Source organism: Poecilia mexicana, unplaced genomic scaffold, assembly GCF_051168715.1.
Source record: "Poecilia mexicana isolate PSO_F unplaced genomic scaffold, ASM5116871v1 scaffold_4, whole genome shotgun sequence".
In the NCBI taxonomy this organism is placed as follows: Eukaryota; Metazoa; Chordata; class Actinopteri; order Cyprinodontiformes; family Poeciliidae; genus Poecilia; species Poecilia mexicana.
This window is the reverse complement of record NW_028263373.1, coordinates 28,058,449-28,071,101: the sequence shown is the minus strand read 5'-3', so window position 1 is coordinate 28,071,101 and position 12,653 is coordinate 28,058,449. Positions and strand designations below refer to the sequence as shown.

General features: G+C 39.7%; 2 protein-coding genes across 6 annotated transcripts in view; one reads left to right on the top strand and one right to left on the bottom strand.

Annotated features, from left to right (window-relative positions):
• Positions 1–400: 400 nt before the first annotated feature.
• nipa1 (NIPA magnesium transporter 1) lies at positions 401–4,258 on the bottom strand. Of its 2 annotated transcripts, none has more exons than XM_088005151.1 (5): positions 4,112–4,258; positions 3,934–3,981; positions 3,759–3,849; positions 3,063–3,241; positions 401–2,352 (listed from the first exon to the last, which is right to left on the bottom strand). In XM_088005151.1, exons 1-5 carry the CDS (start codon positions 4,233–4,235, stop codon positions 1,844–1,846), a joined length of 951 nt encoding a protein of 316 aa, XP_087861277.1. In that variant the 5' UTR covers positions 4,236–4,258; the 3' UTR covers positions 401–1,843. The 2 variants fall into 2 exon arrangements, with proteins under 2 accessions (XP_087861277.1, XP_014859584.2); XM_015004098.2 differs by having other exon boundaries at positions 3,063–3,220.
• A 634-nt stretch (positions 4,259–4,892) lies between these two features.
• herc2 (HECT and RLD domain containing E3 ubiquitin protein ligase 2) overlaps positions 4,893–12,653 on the top strand; it is a 65,776-nt gene continuing 58,015 nt past the window's right edge. The window contains exons 1-4 of one of the 4 annotated variants that reach the window (XM_088005148.1): positions 4,893–5,035; positions 7,906–8,014; positions 11,011–11,104; positions 11,195–11,335. In XM_088005148.1, coding sequence (XP_087861274.1) covers positions 7,943–8,014; positions 11,011–11,104; positions 11,195–11,335 — 307 coding nt within the window. In that variant the 5' untranslated portion in view covers positions 4,893–5,035; positions 7,906–7,942. Of the gene's footprint in view, positions 5,036–5,070; positions 5,442–7,905; positions 8,015–11,010; positions 11,105–11,194; positions 11,336–12,653 lie in introns of those variants that run through there. The other 3 variants (XM_088005147.1, XM_088005150.1, XM_088005149.1) reach the window with 3 other exon arrangements.

Sequence of the window (12,653 nt, the reverse complement as noted above, 5' to 3'; positions counted from 1 at the left end):
CGGAGGAAAAAAATCAACCTGTCACTCTCAGATGTTGGTATGTTCAAACTGAGCTTTATGATCACAACAGCAACAACTGACTTAAAAGTTATGCTTTCGAACCTACAATTGTGGAATCACGCTGAGGATCTGTTGTGCTGCTAGGAGAATCAGTGCACCAAGTGGATATAATAATAGTTAGTGGGTGAGGTATGTGTATAGTATTTTTCTTGTATGCACAATTATAACCAGAGGGATCCAGAGTTAACATTTTAAAAAAAATGGAAAGTTGTTTGTTGTGAGAACATTCCACCCTGGAAAGAGGAATGTTCAAATGAATCATTAAACGTTTCAACTTCAACGGTATAACTTCATATGTAGAAATCCAACTGAGACTGTAATAAGAAAATCCCACAGGAGAAAGCTTTTCAATTAATTTATTACATGTAAAATCATTAAAGATTACAAAAAAATACGACATTGTAATAAAATTAAATAAAAGTGTAAACCATCAGCTTTAAAAATCCCTTCATCTGACTGAAACGATACAGTTGCTCTTCATCTTTTATGCAACACCGGTGCTCAAGAATCATCAGCTGAAATGACTCTGAATAATTCAAAAGGCACAGTTCAAATCCAAGGGTAGGTAATGCCTTAAGTACCCTGTGGGGAAACCCTGTAGATGAACCAAAGCAGAGTGATTTGTTTAGATACGACTAATGCAGGCAGTTTAATAGTAATTTGGAATGAATTGACAGATAAAGTTAGAATAACAGGGACAATTATGGCTTATGTTATTATAATAGAAAAACTAGGAGTCAATAACAGAATACCAATTCTGCTAATTAGTATTAAAAGGAACTTTTATCACCTTTGACAGACCGACTTACTTTAAGTGGAAGGAAAATTACGCATGATTTTCAAACCATTTTTTTAAGCAAAAAATATGGTTGTTGCCAGGTAACCAAAGAATGCGTGAGTTAGTTGATGCCACCGGCCTAGCTTAGCTAGACCGGGAGAGGTTGAGCAGCTAAAGCCTTTCCTCGGCCTACATCCCCCAGAATGCTGTGCGATTCTGGATCAGAATTCAGTGACATTATTGAAAATTCTATTAAAAGACATATTATGTATTGATATTGATCACATTGTATATATATATATATATATATATATCGTGTATATATATATCGTATATATATATATATATACATATATATATATATGTATATATATATATATATAATTGGTCTATTGTCCAGCTCTGTTTCACTTGTCAGTTGTCAATCAACCGATTGACAATTTGCCAAAACGAAGGAAATTTGAGCCGATTTCTCAGTGTACTCCTCCAAGAGACCCGTATGGGTTTCATAAAAAGGCACAACCTTTTGATTTTTATTTGTGTATATAGCCACCCCCTTAGTAAAACATGGCAGTGGCACCATCATGATTCACTGAGTTAGAGGGGTGGAGTGTATGTCACGTGTGATCATAAAACATATTTTTTCCTCTTCCTCATGCTGCGTTATTCTACATTGGTCTAGCTGATAAAATGCATAGAGGTTTGAGGTTGTGCTCTATCAAAATGTAATAAAATTCTAGTTACATCACCACTTCTGCAAGGCACAGTATAAAGTCCCTACACTTCAGTATTCCTGTACAGAACGCCATTTTGTTCCCTAACAAATCCCACCCGCTATCCGTTAAGATGCTCACAATGTAATCAATGCTTTCCTCCTCACACTTATGTGGTCAAAGGTCACGGCTGACTGTTCCATCTCACAGCTTTGGTCACTTAAAGGGGAGGTAGAGCAGAGCAACAGAATCTGTGTCCTGCAAAAACAACAAAAAAAGCACCGTAGCACAATCAGTCTGTCTTTTTCGGTTCCTTTTTCTCCTTCCAGTTTATCACAGCTTCCTGGGAAATTCGAAGGAGTATCACTCCCACGCACACCGTTGTCAGGCCACAGAGCATGGCGAGGCCGTCGGTGACCGTGAGTCCCATCCACTCCTTGAACAGAAGGGCAGAAGCGAAAATCACGGTGGACGTGAACGTCACGTAGTATATCGCTTCAAATATGTTGGAGCTGAAGCACTCCAAGGCCTTATTGATGAAGAAGAACTGGATCAGTATGCTGACCGCCAGCACCCCCAGCAGGCCAAGGAAGAGAGCCACGGCACCGACGCTTGGCTGTCCTTCGCCGAACACATCAGGAGCCACCAGGCCGAGTCCTTTGCTGCTCGGGACGGTGAAGCTTCCCAGAAGCGAACATATGGCGACGTACACCATGATGTTGGACGTCCCATGAGCTGGAGCGACCCACACGATCAGGGCGACCAGGGTCAGCACCACGAGCAGGATGTAGGTTACAAACACTGCAGGAGGAAAGAGCAGACGATGAGTGACACTGTCCGCCGTGTTTCATTAAGCAGTGTTAGTAAAAGTGAAAAAGAGAAATGTACGACAGCACATTAGGTCCATTATAGATTGAAAAAAAGAGGATTACATTTTGAGATTGAACTCAGTTTCTTTTTCTAGAAAAGACAAGAAAATTTCTCAGATCCAAAAGTCAAACATTTACAAGAAAACATTTTTACTTTTCTAAAGTCAGAACTTTGGGATTAATCTTATAAATTTGAGAAAAACCTTGGAGATTTTTGAGTTTCAAAATATCTGACTTTTGAAACTCCAAAATTTCAGAGTTTTTTTTCCAAAAAGATTTCTGAGATTGACCTAAAATTTAAAGCAACTTTTCAAAATTTCCCAAGTGATTTTCTAGGCAATTTCTAATATAAATTTCAAAATTAAAGATTTTTTTTTTTTTTCAAATTTTTGACTTTTCAAATTCAAAAATACTTTATTTGACCCCAAAGGGTAATTAAAGTCATATTAATTGAAATTCTTAACAGACATATTATAGATGGTGATGGATGTTGGCAGGAGAGATCTCCTCCTTTTCCACTTTCAAGTGCAGACATTTTCTTGTTCTTTCTAGAAAAAAAAAATTAGTTTTTTGGAAGAAATGTATTCCATTTGTCTTCTTATATCTACAATGGCCCTAGTAACTCGGTGTAGAAATCGTCACCTGGATCTGACAGTCCGTCTTCAAGCTCCTGCCTGGACGTTGCCACCGCTTTAGGGGCATGAATGATTAGCACGACGGAGCCGCAGCAGCAGATGATGCAGCCGAGCTTCCCCAGGACGTTTAGACGCTCCTCCAGGATCCAAGAAGCCAGGACTGCTCTGCATCCCAAGAGAACATTACTACAAACACAGAGTTCAAGTGGTCTCGCAAAGGCCTTTCTGTCAATTCCAGTTTTTCACATTGATAGATGTAAAGGCGGGCACATCTATTGTTTAAGTTTAAATAACAGCAAGCTAATTAGATAGCAGATAACCCAATTTGTTTTGCTAGTAGACAGAACTGGTCAATAAGGCAGAAGAAACATTATTTCTTCTATGACGTCATGCAAAATATCGCATGACATTTTGCGATACTATCGTGATGACAATACTTTTGACGATAACTATTTATTTCTTCTTTTCTTAGGAAACTGTATGCAAAGATGGCTCCACAAACACAAATAGTGCTCTTAATAAATATTCCCGTTTGTAATGTGCTACTTTTGAACACCAGTCACATATTCAGTGTGACACAAACTGCACACAGTAACTGCATTTTCATATTTCCAGCTGCCCTGTGCCCTCTGAGGAAACACATCACCACAGTATGATGCTGCCACCACCAATTTGGCCAGCATCACTCGTGGCTGATGCTTACCCAAACAGTACTCCAAGGGCCCCTAAAGGTGTAACAATCACAGCAGGGGCCAGGTTATACGCCAGGAAATTCCCAACTTGACCAATGATCACTGAGAAAGCAGACGGGTGTTTTGTCACATTTAGCTGAAAACAAAGGCGTTTGAGGAACAAAACATTCTTAATGTCATACTCACTGCACAGCGTTCCACTGCACCACACCACATCTGTAAGGTACGAACACCCTGCAAGACATGAATGATCTCAGACTGCGCTGCCTGCGATTGCACTCAACTTTATAATGCATTTGTTTAGTAGTGTCACCACTGTCACGTATTTTTCCGAGACTATCTATACTTGCTTCTTCCCCCCTACCTTTGTCACGAGAACGCAGTATTCCTTTTTTCTGAAGCACAAATGTCGAGCCATTAATAAAGCTTGATATTACGGCTATAGCTATCCCCAGCGGAGCTCCAGTCAGCCCTGAGTTATCAGCCATTGCTGTGTACTTTGAGACCAGGGTTGCCAGATCTGACTGACTGTTTCCAGCCTGAACACAACGTTAAAACACGCCCCAAAACAGCGGTTTTTGGTTATCTCTGTTTTTTGGACTTAACTCTTGGATCAGGGAGAGACTATTGTTTTTTTGTGGTGCTATCATGTCCTTTTAAGTCTTATAAAAGTTGCATTGAGATTTCTGTTTCACAGTGCTGGTGCACAGTGACATTTGATTAACCATTCACTGATGATGTCATGCTTGGCAGATTTTAGGCATTTCAGAATAGATTAATAATATAAGTGCAAAGCACGGGATTTTGTTAAAATGTAAAAGTTTTTTGCTCTTCTGTCACACAATGACAACTAGCCCTCATTTTAACAGCCCTCCAAAGAGCTGTTTTTCTCACCCCAACGTGTTCATAAGAAGCCCGATTTCCCAATCTGGCAACACAATTGAGACATAAAGCGTTTCATTGAGCAACACTGCCACCCAGTGGACAGTTTTCCCTCAATCCAGGTCAACTCCACCTCTTCAATGTCCCACCTCCACTTTAAAAGTGGCGCGTGGTTTATATTTCCACCGCTCACCCGCGCGGGCGGGGCAGAAACTGACTGCACACACCCCACATCGGGAGTAGCGGTGAACCAGACCTATCGCATCTAATCTAGCAGTCAGTATACGTAATTGGTTTCCATGCCTCCTTATCTGGTCCAAGACCCGTCAATCAAATCCATTATGAACGTCTTGTTAATGCAGTAAAGCAGCTGAGGGGAAGAGAAGAGCTTGACAAGTGACCGCAGGTAATTTATGAATATCTCGTATTGGTTTGCGTTGTCTCGCAAGACTGTCCCGAACGCGGTGTTCCGCTTCCTTTTAGCATCAGGTCTGCAGGGATTCTTGGATGACGGAAGCTAGTTGAGCAAGGAAAAGCTAGCGTTTTGTAAATGTTAGCTGGTTAGCCGGTGAATTGGTTAGCTCCTCCAGTCCCTGACTTGAAGCGAACGCTAGTTATCGGTATAGAACGCCCTACGGCTGCGGTGATGCTGTGTCAGAGGACGGTGTTAGCCGCTGGAGGAGTCTGCTGTCACACTTGCTAGCAAGCGAAAACCACCGTGCCTGTGCTAGCATTCACAGCTTTCCTGTTTTCATGCAGGCTCATAGCTGCATATATTCCTGGCCTTAAATCACTGGGATATTCATGAAGCGGTATGTATCATAAACAGCTTAAAGTGTCAGTGTTTTTGAGTAAGTGGAAGGTATTATCGCTCATAAAGTTCATACACATGAGGGCTAATGGCTTTGTGTGTAGCCATATGTCAGACATAGCAAGTCCATATAATGTTTTTTTTTTTTTTTTTTGCTTATAGCAACATTTTTGACCTGTCAGGTGTCCCTGTATGCATAAATGTCATTGAATACGTGATGCCGTCCAGTGTTTTCACAACAAATGATAAATCCTCCCAGTTCTTTACACAGGTGTGATAATATGTCATGGCCTTTGAGTGTTAGCTCAGGGTTACCAGTTCTCACGTTTATCCAGTTAAGTCTCACTCCTAATATGGAAAGTGCCTACAGTTAAAAGAAAAAGTTTTTTTTCCCCCACCCAAATTGCTGTTTGTGGAAATAGTGGTTGTTGGACTATTCTATTTAAAGGTCCTGACGCTTCAGAGAGAACCTGAATATATTACGATTTTTTTTTTTGTTTGTTTTTCCCCTGTATTAGTATTTTCTATAGTTGAAGTCATGAGTGCAAGATGTTGGAATACTTTTTACAACTTGAACTTAAAAACAAATCCGATAGCCGTGAAGCACATTTGTGGTATAAATGTTATGAGGCTGGAGTTGCTCAATGTATCATATTGCAGTTGTCATTGCACTATCAATTTGTGCAATATCACAAAAATAACAAACTCCTCAGACGCAATGTTTATTTGGTTATTATATTTCAAGTTTTACCCACTGAAAATCTGCGTGCCAATAATATTTTTGGCCTGCCTTTGCTTGGTACCTTGAATTTGTTTTTATTTTTGCAATACTCAGTAATGATACTGAAAATGCATATTTTCCTAATATTGTTCAACCCTCAACTTTTCTTTTTAATAAACTAGGGATGCACGATATATTGGCATCAACATCTGTATCTGTTGATGTTGGTTATTTTTTAACACATCGGCACAATAAGTAAAACTGGGCCGATGCTAACAGCTGATGTTTATTTCCATCTTGTTGCTGTTTATGTTTGTGTTTTAGGGAGGGGTTTGGTCATGTGTCTGGTTTATGTGACAGTAATGCAGCGGAGGACTGTGGGGGTGTTTTAACTGAAGCAGCGTCAGCAGTGTGGTCTTTTATTCACGTCATTGAAATGTATATAATACTGGTTTTTGGCCTTAGATGCAATATTAATATCGGATATCAGCCCTAATTTTCATATCAGACCACCCCTACAATGGATAAAAGCAATATCCCAGATGCTCTTTCAGTTGCCGTATTACCACTGCTTGGTTGAAACACTTGGATACTTGATAATAGTAAAGAGTAGTCAAGTCATTTCTCAGCTTTGCCAATTCGTACCCTTATTCTTAACTATATGCTGCTGTTTCCTCCCACTATTTGTCCTTTTTCTTCTTGTAAAGAAATCGATTTGTTGGGGTGCCGTGGTGGAGCAACCTTCTTTAAGGAGGCCTTAGTCCTCGACGTGGCCGTTGAGGTTTGAATCCCGGCCTGGTGACCTTTGCCTTGTCTTCCCTCTCTCTCTCATTTCCTACTATCCTGTCTGTTTCAAATAAAGGCCACTAGAGCCAAAAAAAACAACAACAATCGATTTGTTCACGCATATTCAAACCTGTGTTTTTTAGTTTAGGTTTATTTGTGTATAAACGAATCACAAAGGTATGGCCCTTTTTTTTTTTTTTAAATTAATGAAATTTTACATGTAATATATTCTTAAAAACTTCAAATTATACCCACTTTTCTTTTGTATTTGTTTTTCTTTTTGGGTTCTCTCTCTGTTCCCCAATTTGACCCTCATGACCTCTGATCCAACCAGAATGGACCTCCAGACTTGCTGGAACTGCATACTGTGACATTTCCCTAGCGATATACTAGAGGAGATGATAGAAATTTACTTTTAAATTGGCATCTGTCAAAGTGCGTATAAAGGTCTCCATGGCAACTGTGAAGTGACACACCACATAGCGTATTGAAACGATTCGTGGCGAACCAACGAACATCGGTTCGTCACGAACAGTCAGTTTCTGATTCCTAGTTGTCCGCGAGGAATCTCTTGATGAAACGTCCTTTAAGATATTTTTATTGAGGTCAGACTTCTTCGCCTTCCTTTGAAAACTGGCAGTCCTCTCTGCGTCATACTCCTGATGATTAAGGTGTTGTGTCCTCTTTGTCCTTCTGTCCAAAATTATTAGTGTTACCAGTGTTAAAGCCAGAGGTCACTGCTTTCCCACCAGCAGACTTCATCAGTAAGCTGCCTAGCTACATCTGAATATTTCAGGCTGATGTTGTCCAAACGTCTGTCGTTATTCAGCTGTTCAGACGACGCCTCGTACTTTGAGGAAGCGTAGATTCCCAAAGTGAAGAGAGTGGAATAAGCATGTGTCTGAAATATAGCATTAATATACGTTTCATGTGTAACGGAGCTCTTCGCATGTTGCAGGTTGGCTGCGTTTGCAGCCAGGAGAGAAGAGGGGAAGATGCCTTCTCCGTCTTTCACCCTGGATGCCCAGCTGAGATTTCATGACAAATGGCTGAAGATAGACTTGCAGGTACGTAACTGTGGCGAGGTGCTGATCGCACAGATGACCGGACTCGTCTTGAGTGACTTTATCAGCCCCTGGCTGCGCTGTGCCATCTTTAAAATGACCACATGGCCACGTTCGTTTCCCTTAAATCTCATTATTCTGATAAACAATCAGTGGATGATGTCCAGAACGAATTGATTATTACATAAGCAACATGTGATTGATTAGCTCCTGCAGCAGCGCGCTCCTGGCCTGATGGTTTTACTGGTATTCCGGGTTAAGATTTGAGGGGGGAAAAAAGCATTGAATTAAATTCTGATTTTATTCCAGCAACATAATCTCATGGTGAAACATTGAATAAATCATAACCTTTTGAAGTAAAAAGTTCCCGCATAGAGATAAACTTCATGTAAGCAATATTATGTGTAAGCCTGTGAATCGATTAGTGACATAATAAATTCAAATGAGCTTAATATGTTCTTTGAAGGGCAATTTTGTTTGCAGAGACTTTATAATCATTTTATTGATGGTTTTGGTTGTGTGTTTTTATTTATTGTTTTTGGTTGTTGTGTTTTGGATATTTCAAATATCTTCCACTTCTAGTGTGAAATGTTCTTTACAAAATCAAAGTTCATTAGTCTTTGAGAAGCTGAACTTTGTTTTACTGTGTCATTACATCACTAGAAAACGGTCTCAAAGCAACAATATTATCGTTTATCGCATAATAAACGGTAAACGATAATATCACAGTAATTTCTGGGACAATTTATCGTCCAGTAAAACTTATTGTGACAGATTTCATTATCTGTCATCAAATGACTTGTTGCCATGCTGTCTGAAACTCTTACTCTGATTGATTAGGGTGTTACACAATAAGTTTCTTATAATATTTAATTTTCACATATTAAATTTTAGGTAAAATCTGAATTTTGGGTTTTGTTTATTTGTAAGCCATAATCATCAAATTTGTAAGGATCATAGCAAAAGTGCTACTAGAGATTTTTCTCAAAACAATTTTTTACATGATGGATTTAAAAAAAAAAAAAATTCTCTACCGATTTAATAAAGCTTTGCTTTTCTGTCTGTCATCATAATAAAAGGTGAGATTCGTTTGAAGCAGTTTTGCTCATTTGTTTTTTAACCAGAGTGACCAATAAGTGCTGATTCCACTTTTGAATAAAACGGTTGGAAGGACGATGTGTTTTCTTTTCTTCAGGGCTGTCTTCCCTATACAGACAAGTTTTGGGAATTTGTCTAGTTGAATGTTGACATTTTTTGACTTTGGCTGTCTGTCAGATGTAGCGCTGACTCTGACAGCTCATGCAGAGACCAATTGAGTACCGGAGTCCAAATGTCAGACGGGATTTCTTAAACTCTCCTCAGCTGTTTGTCCACTTGGTTGAATGTTAGAGCGAGGTAACATTGTGTTCCCTTCACTTGGAAAGACTATATGAATGTATTTAATCCTTTTGCAAAAGAAACAAAAGGTGACTAAATTTTAAGACTGTTGAAATTTTGAGTATTGCAGAATAAGTTGTTTTCTTTTGTTTAAATAAAACATTGAATATGTTTTATTTTAGGTGGCAGTTTCTGAGGGGCACCAATCAGAATATTGTAGTCAGTTTCTGATTTCTGTAGTTTTAAAGGTTTGAGCTGCCAATAATTACTGTAGTTCAGTTTTATTTGTCTTAAATATTTTCCAGTAATATTTACATTTCAACTCACTATGTCATTCTTTGCCTTTGGGACAGAATCAGCCTTAGTGTTTGTGTAGCAATACCAGCTTTGACACGCAGTTTTAATATTTAACATAAGTTCAGAGTCGTAACTTGAAGCCATTTCAAAAGATGGCTTCAAGTCATCTTGAAAGTTCTGTTAAATGGAAATATTACAAGGATTAAAAGGCTTCCAGCCTTAGTACGAGGAGCAAAAGTTGACCGATACTGGCCCACAGCTGATGGCAGGCTGGTGGAGTACGACGTTGATGAAGTGGTTTACGAAGAAGATTCTGCATACCAAAACATAAAGATATTTCACTTCTTCCATGAAGAAGTGAAATATCTTGCTCTCAAACTCCTGCTGCCTGCCGCTGTCGATCTCCACGATGCGAGACTCGTGTCGACGTTTCGACTCACGCAGTTCCTCAATTAATCTCACGTTAATTGAGATTTCCAAAATGTCGACGACTTTTTTAATGCTAACGTGCAGCTTAAGAACTAAATGCAATAAAGTACAGAAATCTTTCTGTAATGCGTTCAGCCTTTCTGTTACCTATGAAAAGTCTTGCTCTCTCTCACCAACTTGTCAGGATAAACTGTTGGCCATGAAACTTTTATATAATTTCGACGTTTCTGCCTGGTTTCTCACCAGTCGGGACCAAACGAATAAAAATCATCCGATTCCAGACACCGTCCCGTTTCTTGGTTAATCTCCAGTCGTTGCGTTGTAACATCGAGAAATCCTAATTATGATATAAACATAAAATAAATATGATGGTTTTAAAGTTGGCAGTAAATTAAGTAATTTATAATTAAGCCTGTCAGAGTAAGCAATCAATTAACTGCGTCATCAATTCAAATGAACTTGATGATGTCCATTCTGATGATTAATATCTTTTCAAAGGCAATATAATTTACAGAAACATCATAATCACTTTAATTGTGATTAAAGTGATTAATCAACCAGAAACAATATTTATTGTTTCAATATTTATTGACTCTCGTCTAGCCGTAACCAGCATCGCAGCCAAACGGGAAGGAGCTGGCGGTGTTTCTTTTGTTTTATTTTGGATATTTAAAATATCTTCAAGTTCCAGTGTGGCGTGTTTCTTACGAAATTAAAGTTTATTGTCCTTTGAGAGGATGAACCTGCTTTATTATGCCATTAAAAGTATATTGATAGTAAACGGTCTCCAAACGACAATATTATAGTTTATCGCAATAATTGCTGTATCAATTTATCATCCAGGAACATATTTAATACATTTTAAAATTTTTGTATTACCTCTACTCCTTTGGTAGCGGGCTTTTTCCGCTGAAGGACTGAGTGAGATGTGGAATGAGATGGTGAAAGATGAAGAAATAACTTTCAACGGGGAAGAATCGGCTCACACAGGTACTGCTCCGTCACGTTAAGGTCAGATTGACTCATGCTTACGTATAAATGCCGTCTGCGTTCGTTTCTTATGATTGTCAATATTTTTAGATATTCTAGAAGATTGCACTGATTGTTTTGGCGGTCAGAAGAAGGACGAGCCCGGCGAAAAAGAGAAGAAAGAAGATGAGGAAACGCCGACGTCCGCTCATCACTCCATCATCGAGACCTGGGATTGGGGGCGGCAGCCAGGTAAAAAGTTTATTTTATTTTTTTCTTTTGGCATTTCCTCTAGGATTTTCTAAAAACTGATTGGTGGGTGTGATATGACTGCTGATTGGCTTGATCTAAAAATGCATCCTACTTGCCCTTCCTGCAGTTGCCTTCCCTTCTTCTTTTCCCTCCCTCTACTTCAGACTCTCGTCTAGCCGTAACCAGCATCGCAGCCAAACAGGAAGGAGCTGGCGGTGTTTCTTTTTTTTTTTTTTTTTTTTTTCCAGAACAAAGTAAATTTGAACATTTCATGATATTTAAAGTTGTTTCACAAATGCAGGCTGTATTGGTGGCTTTTGTTTTGCTGTGGTGGTTTGGGGTGTCCAACTCATTTTCGCTTTGGCCCAAATCTTGATTGGTACAAGTAAAGTTTTTGACAATTTTTGAGAAAAATCTGCAACAAACTGCCAATTATGCATTAGCACAAAATAGTGTGGGGATTTGTTGATGATTTTATTTTTATTTTTTTTGCATGAATTTCCATGCTAATTCTCAATAAACTGGATAGACTGATGTAATTTGGCAGTAAACGGATAAAAACTGCATTGATTTGATTGATAACATAATATTTAAGAATGCTTGGTGTTTAGTCAAGAATCTAGAGGGCCACGTAAAAAGCTATGGCGGGCCAGATTTGGCTCACGGCCCTCGAGTTTGACATGTGATCTAGAGCAAACCCTGGAGTGAGATGATGATGATGGTGGTGATGATGGTGACTGCTATTTCCAATTGGTCCTGTTTCCCTGCTGAGCATCTCATTGTTTTTACGCCTTCCTGATTCCGAGTGGGGTAACGGATACCCTGCTGACCACGACTCGTTTCACAACACCTAAATGTCGACTGCATCCAGAGCATGCTGGCCGTTTCAACACATCGCCGCTCTCTGTTTATCTGACTTTGCAGATGAGCGTGTTGTGCTGGAGCGTCGCTCGTAGAAACTCTGAAATGACAACTTGCACTCTGCTGTTCCGAGTGGTTATTTTTACCCCGCAGAGCGTAGTCTTAGCGGGCCCTACGGCAGACTCCAGATGGGGAGGGGTGAGGGGGGAGTGTGTGTTTATTCGAGGAACTGGGTGGGACGGTGTTTTGGATAGAGGAGATAACCGTTGCTGTGGGGCACAGACGGCCTTGCCTGCCTACCCAGAGAGCGTGGGGTTTATTAGCAGCCGTATGGCTGTTTGTCTCTGTCATTTTATTGACTGCGCCCAAGTCTGATATTGAAGCGAGTGTAACCAGATCCGTCAGCGCTCCGTTATCGATGCCTGTAGTTCAAACGGCACACTTCCTGCTCTCCCAT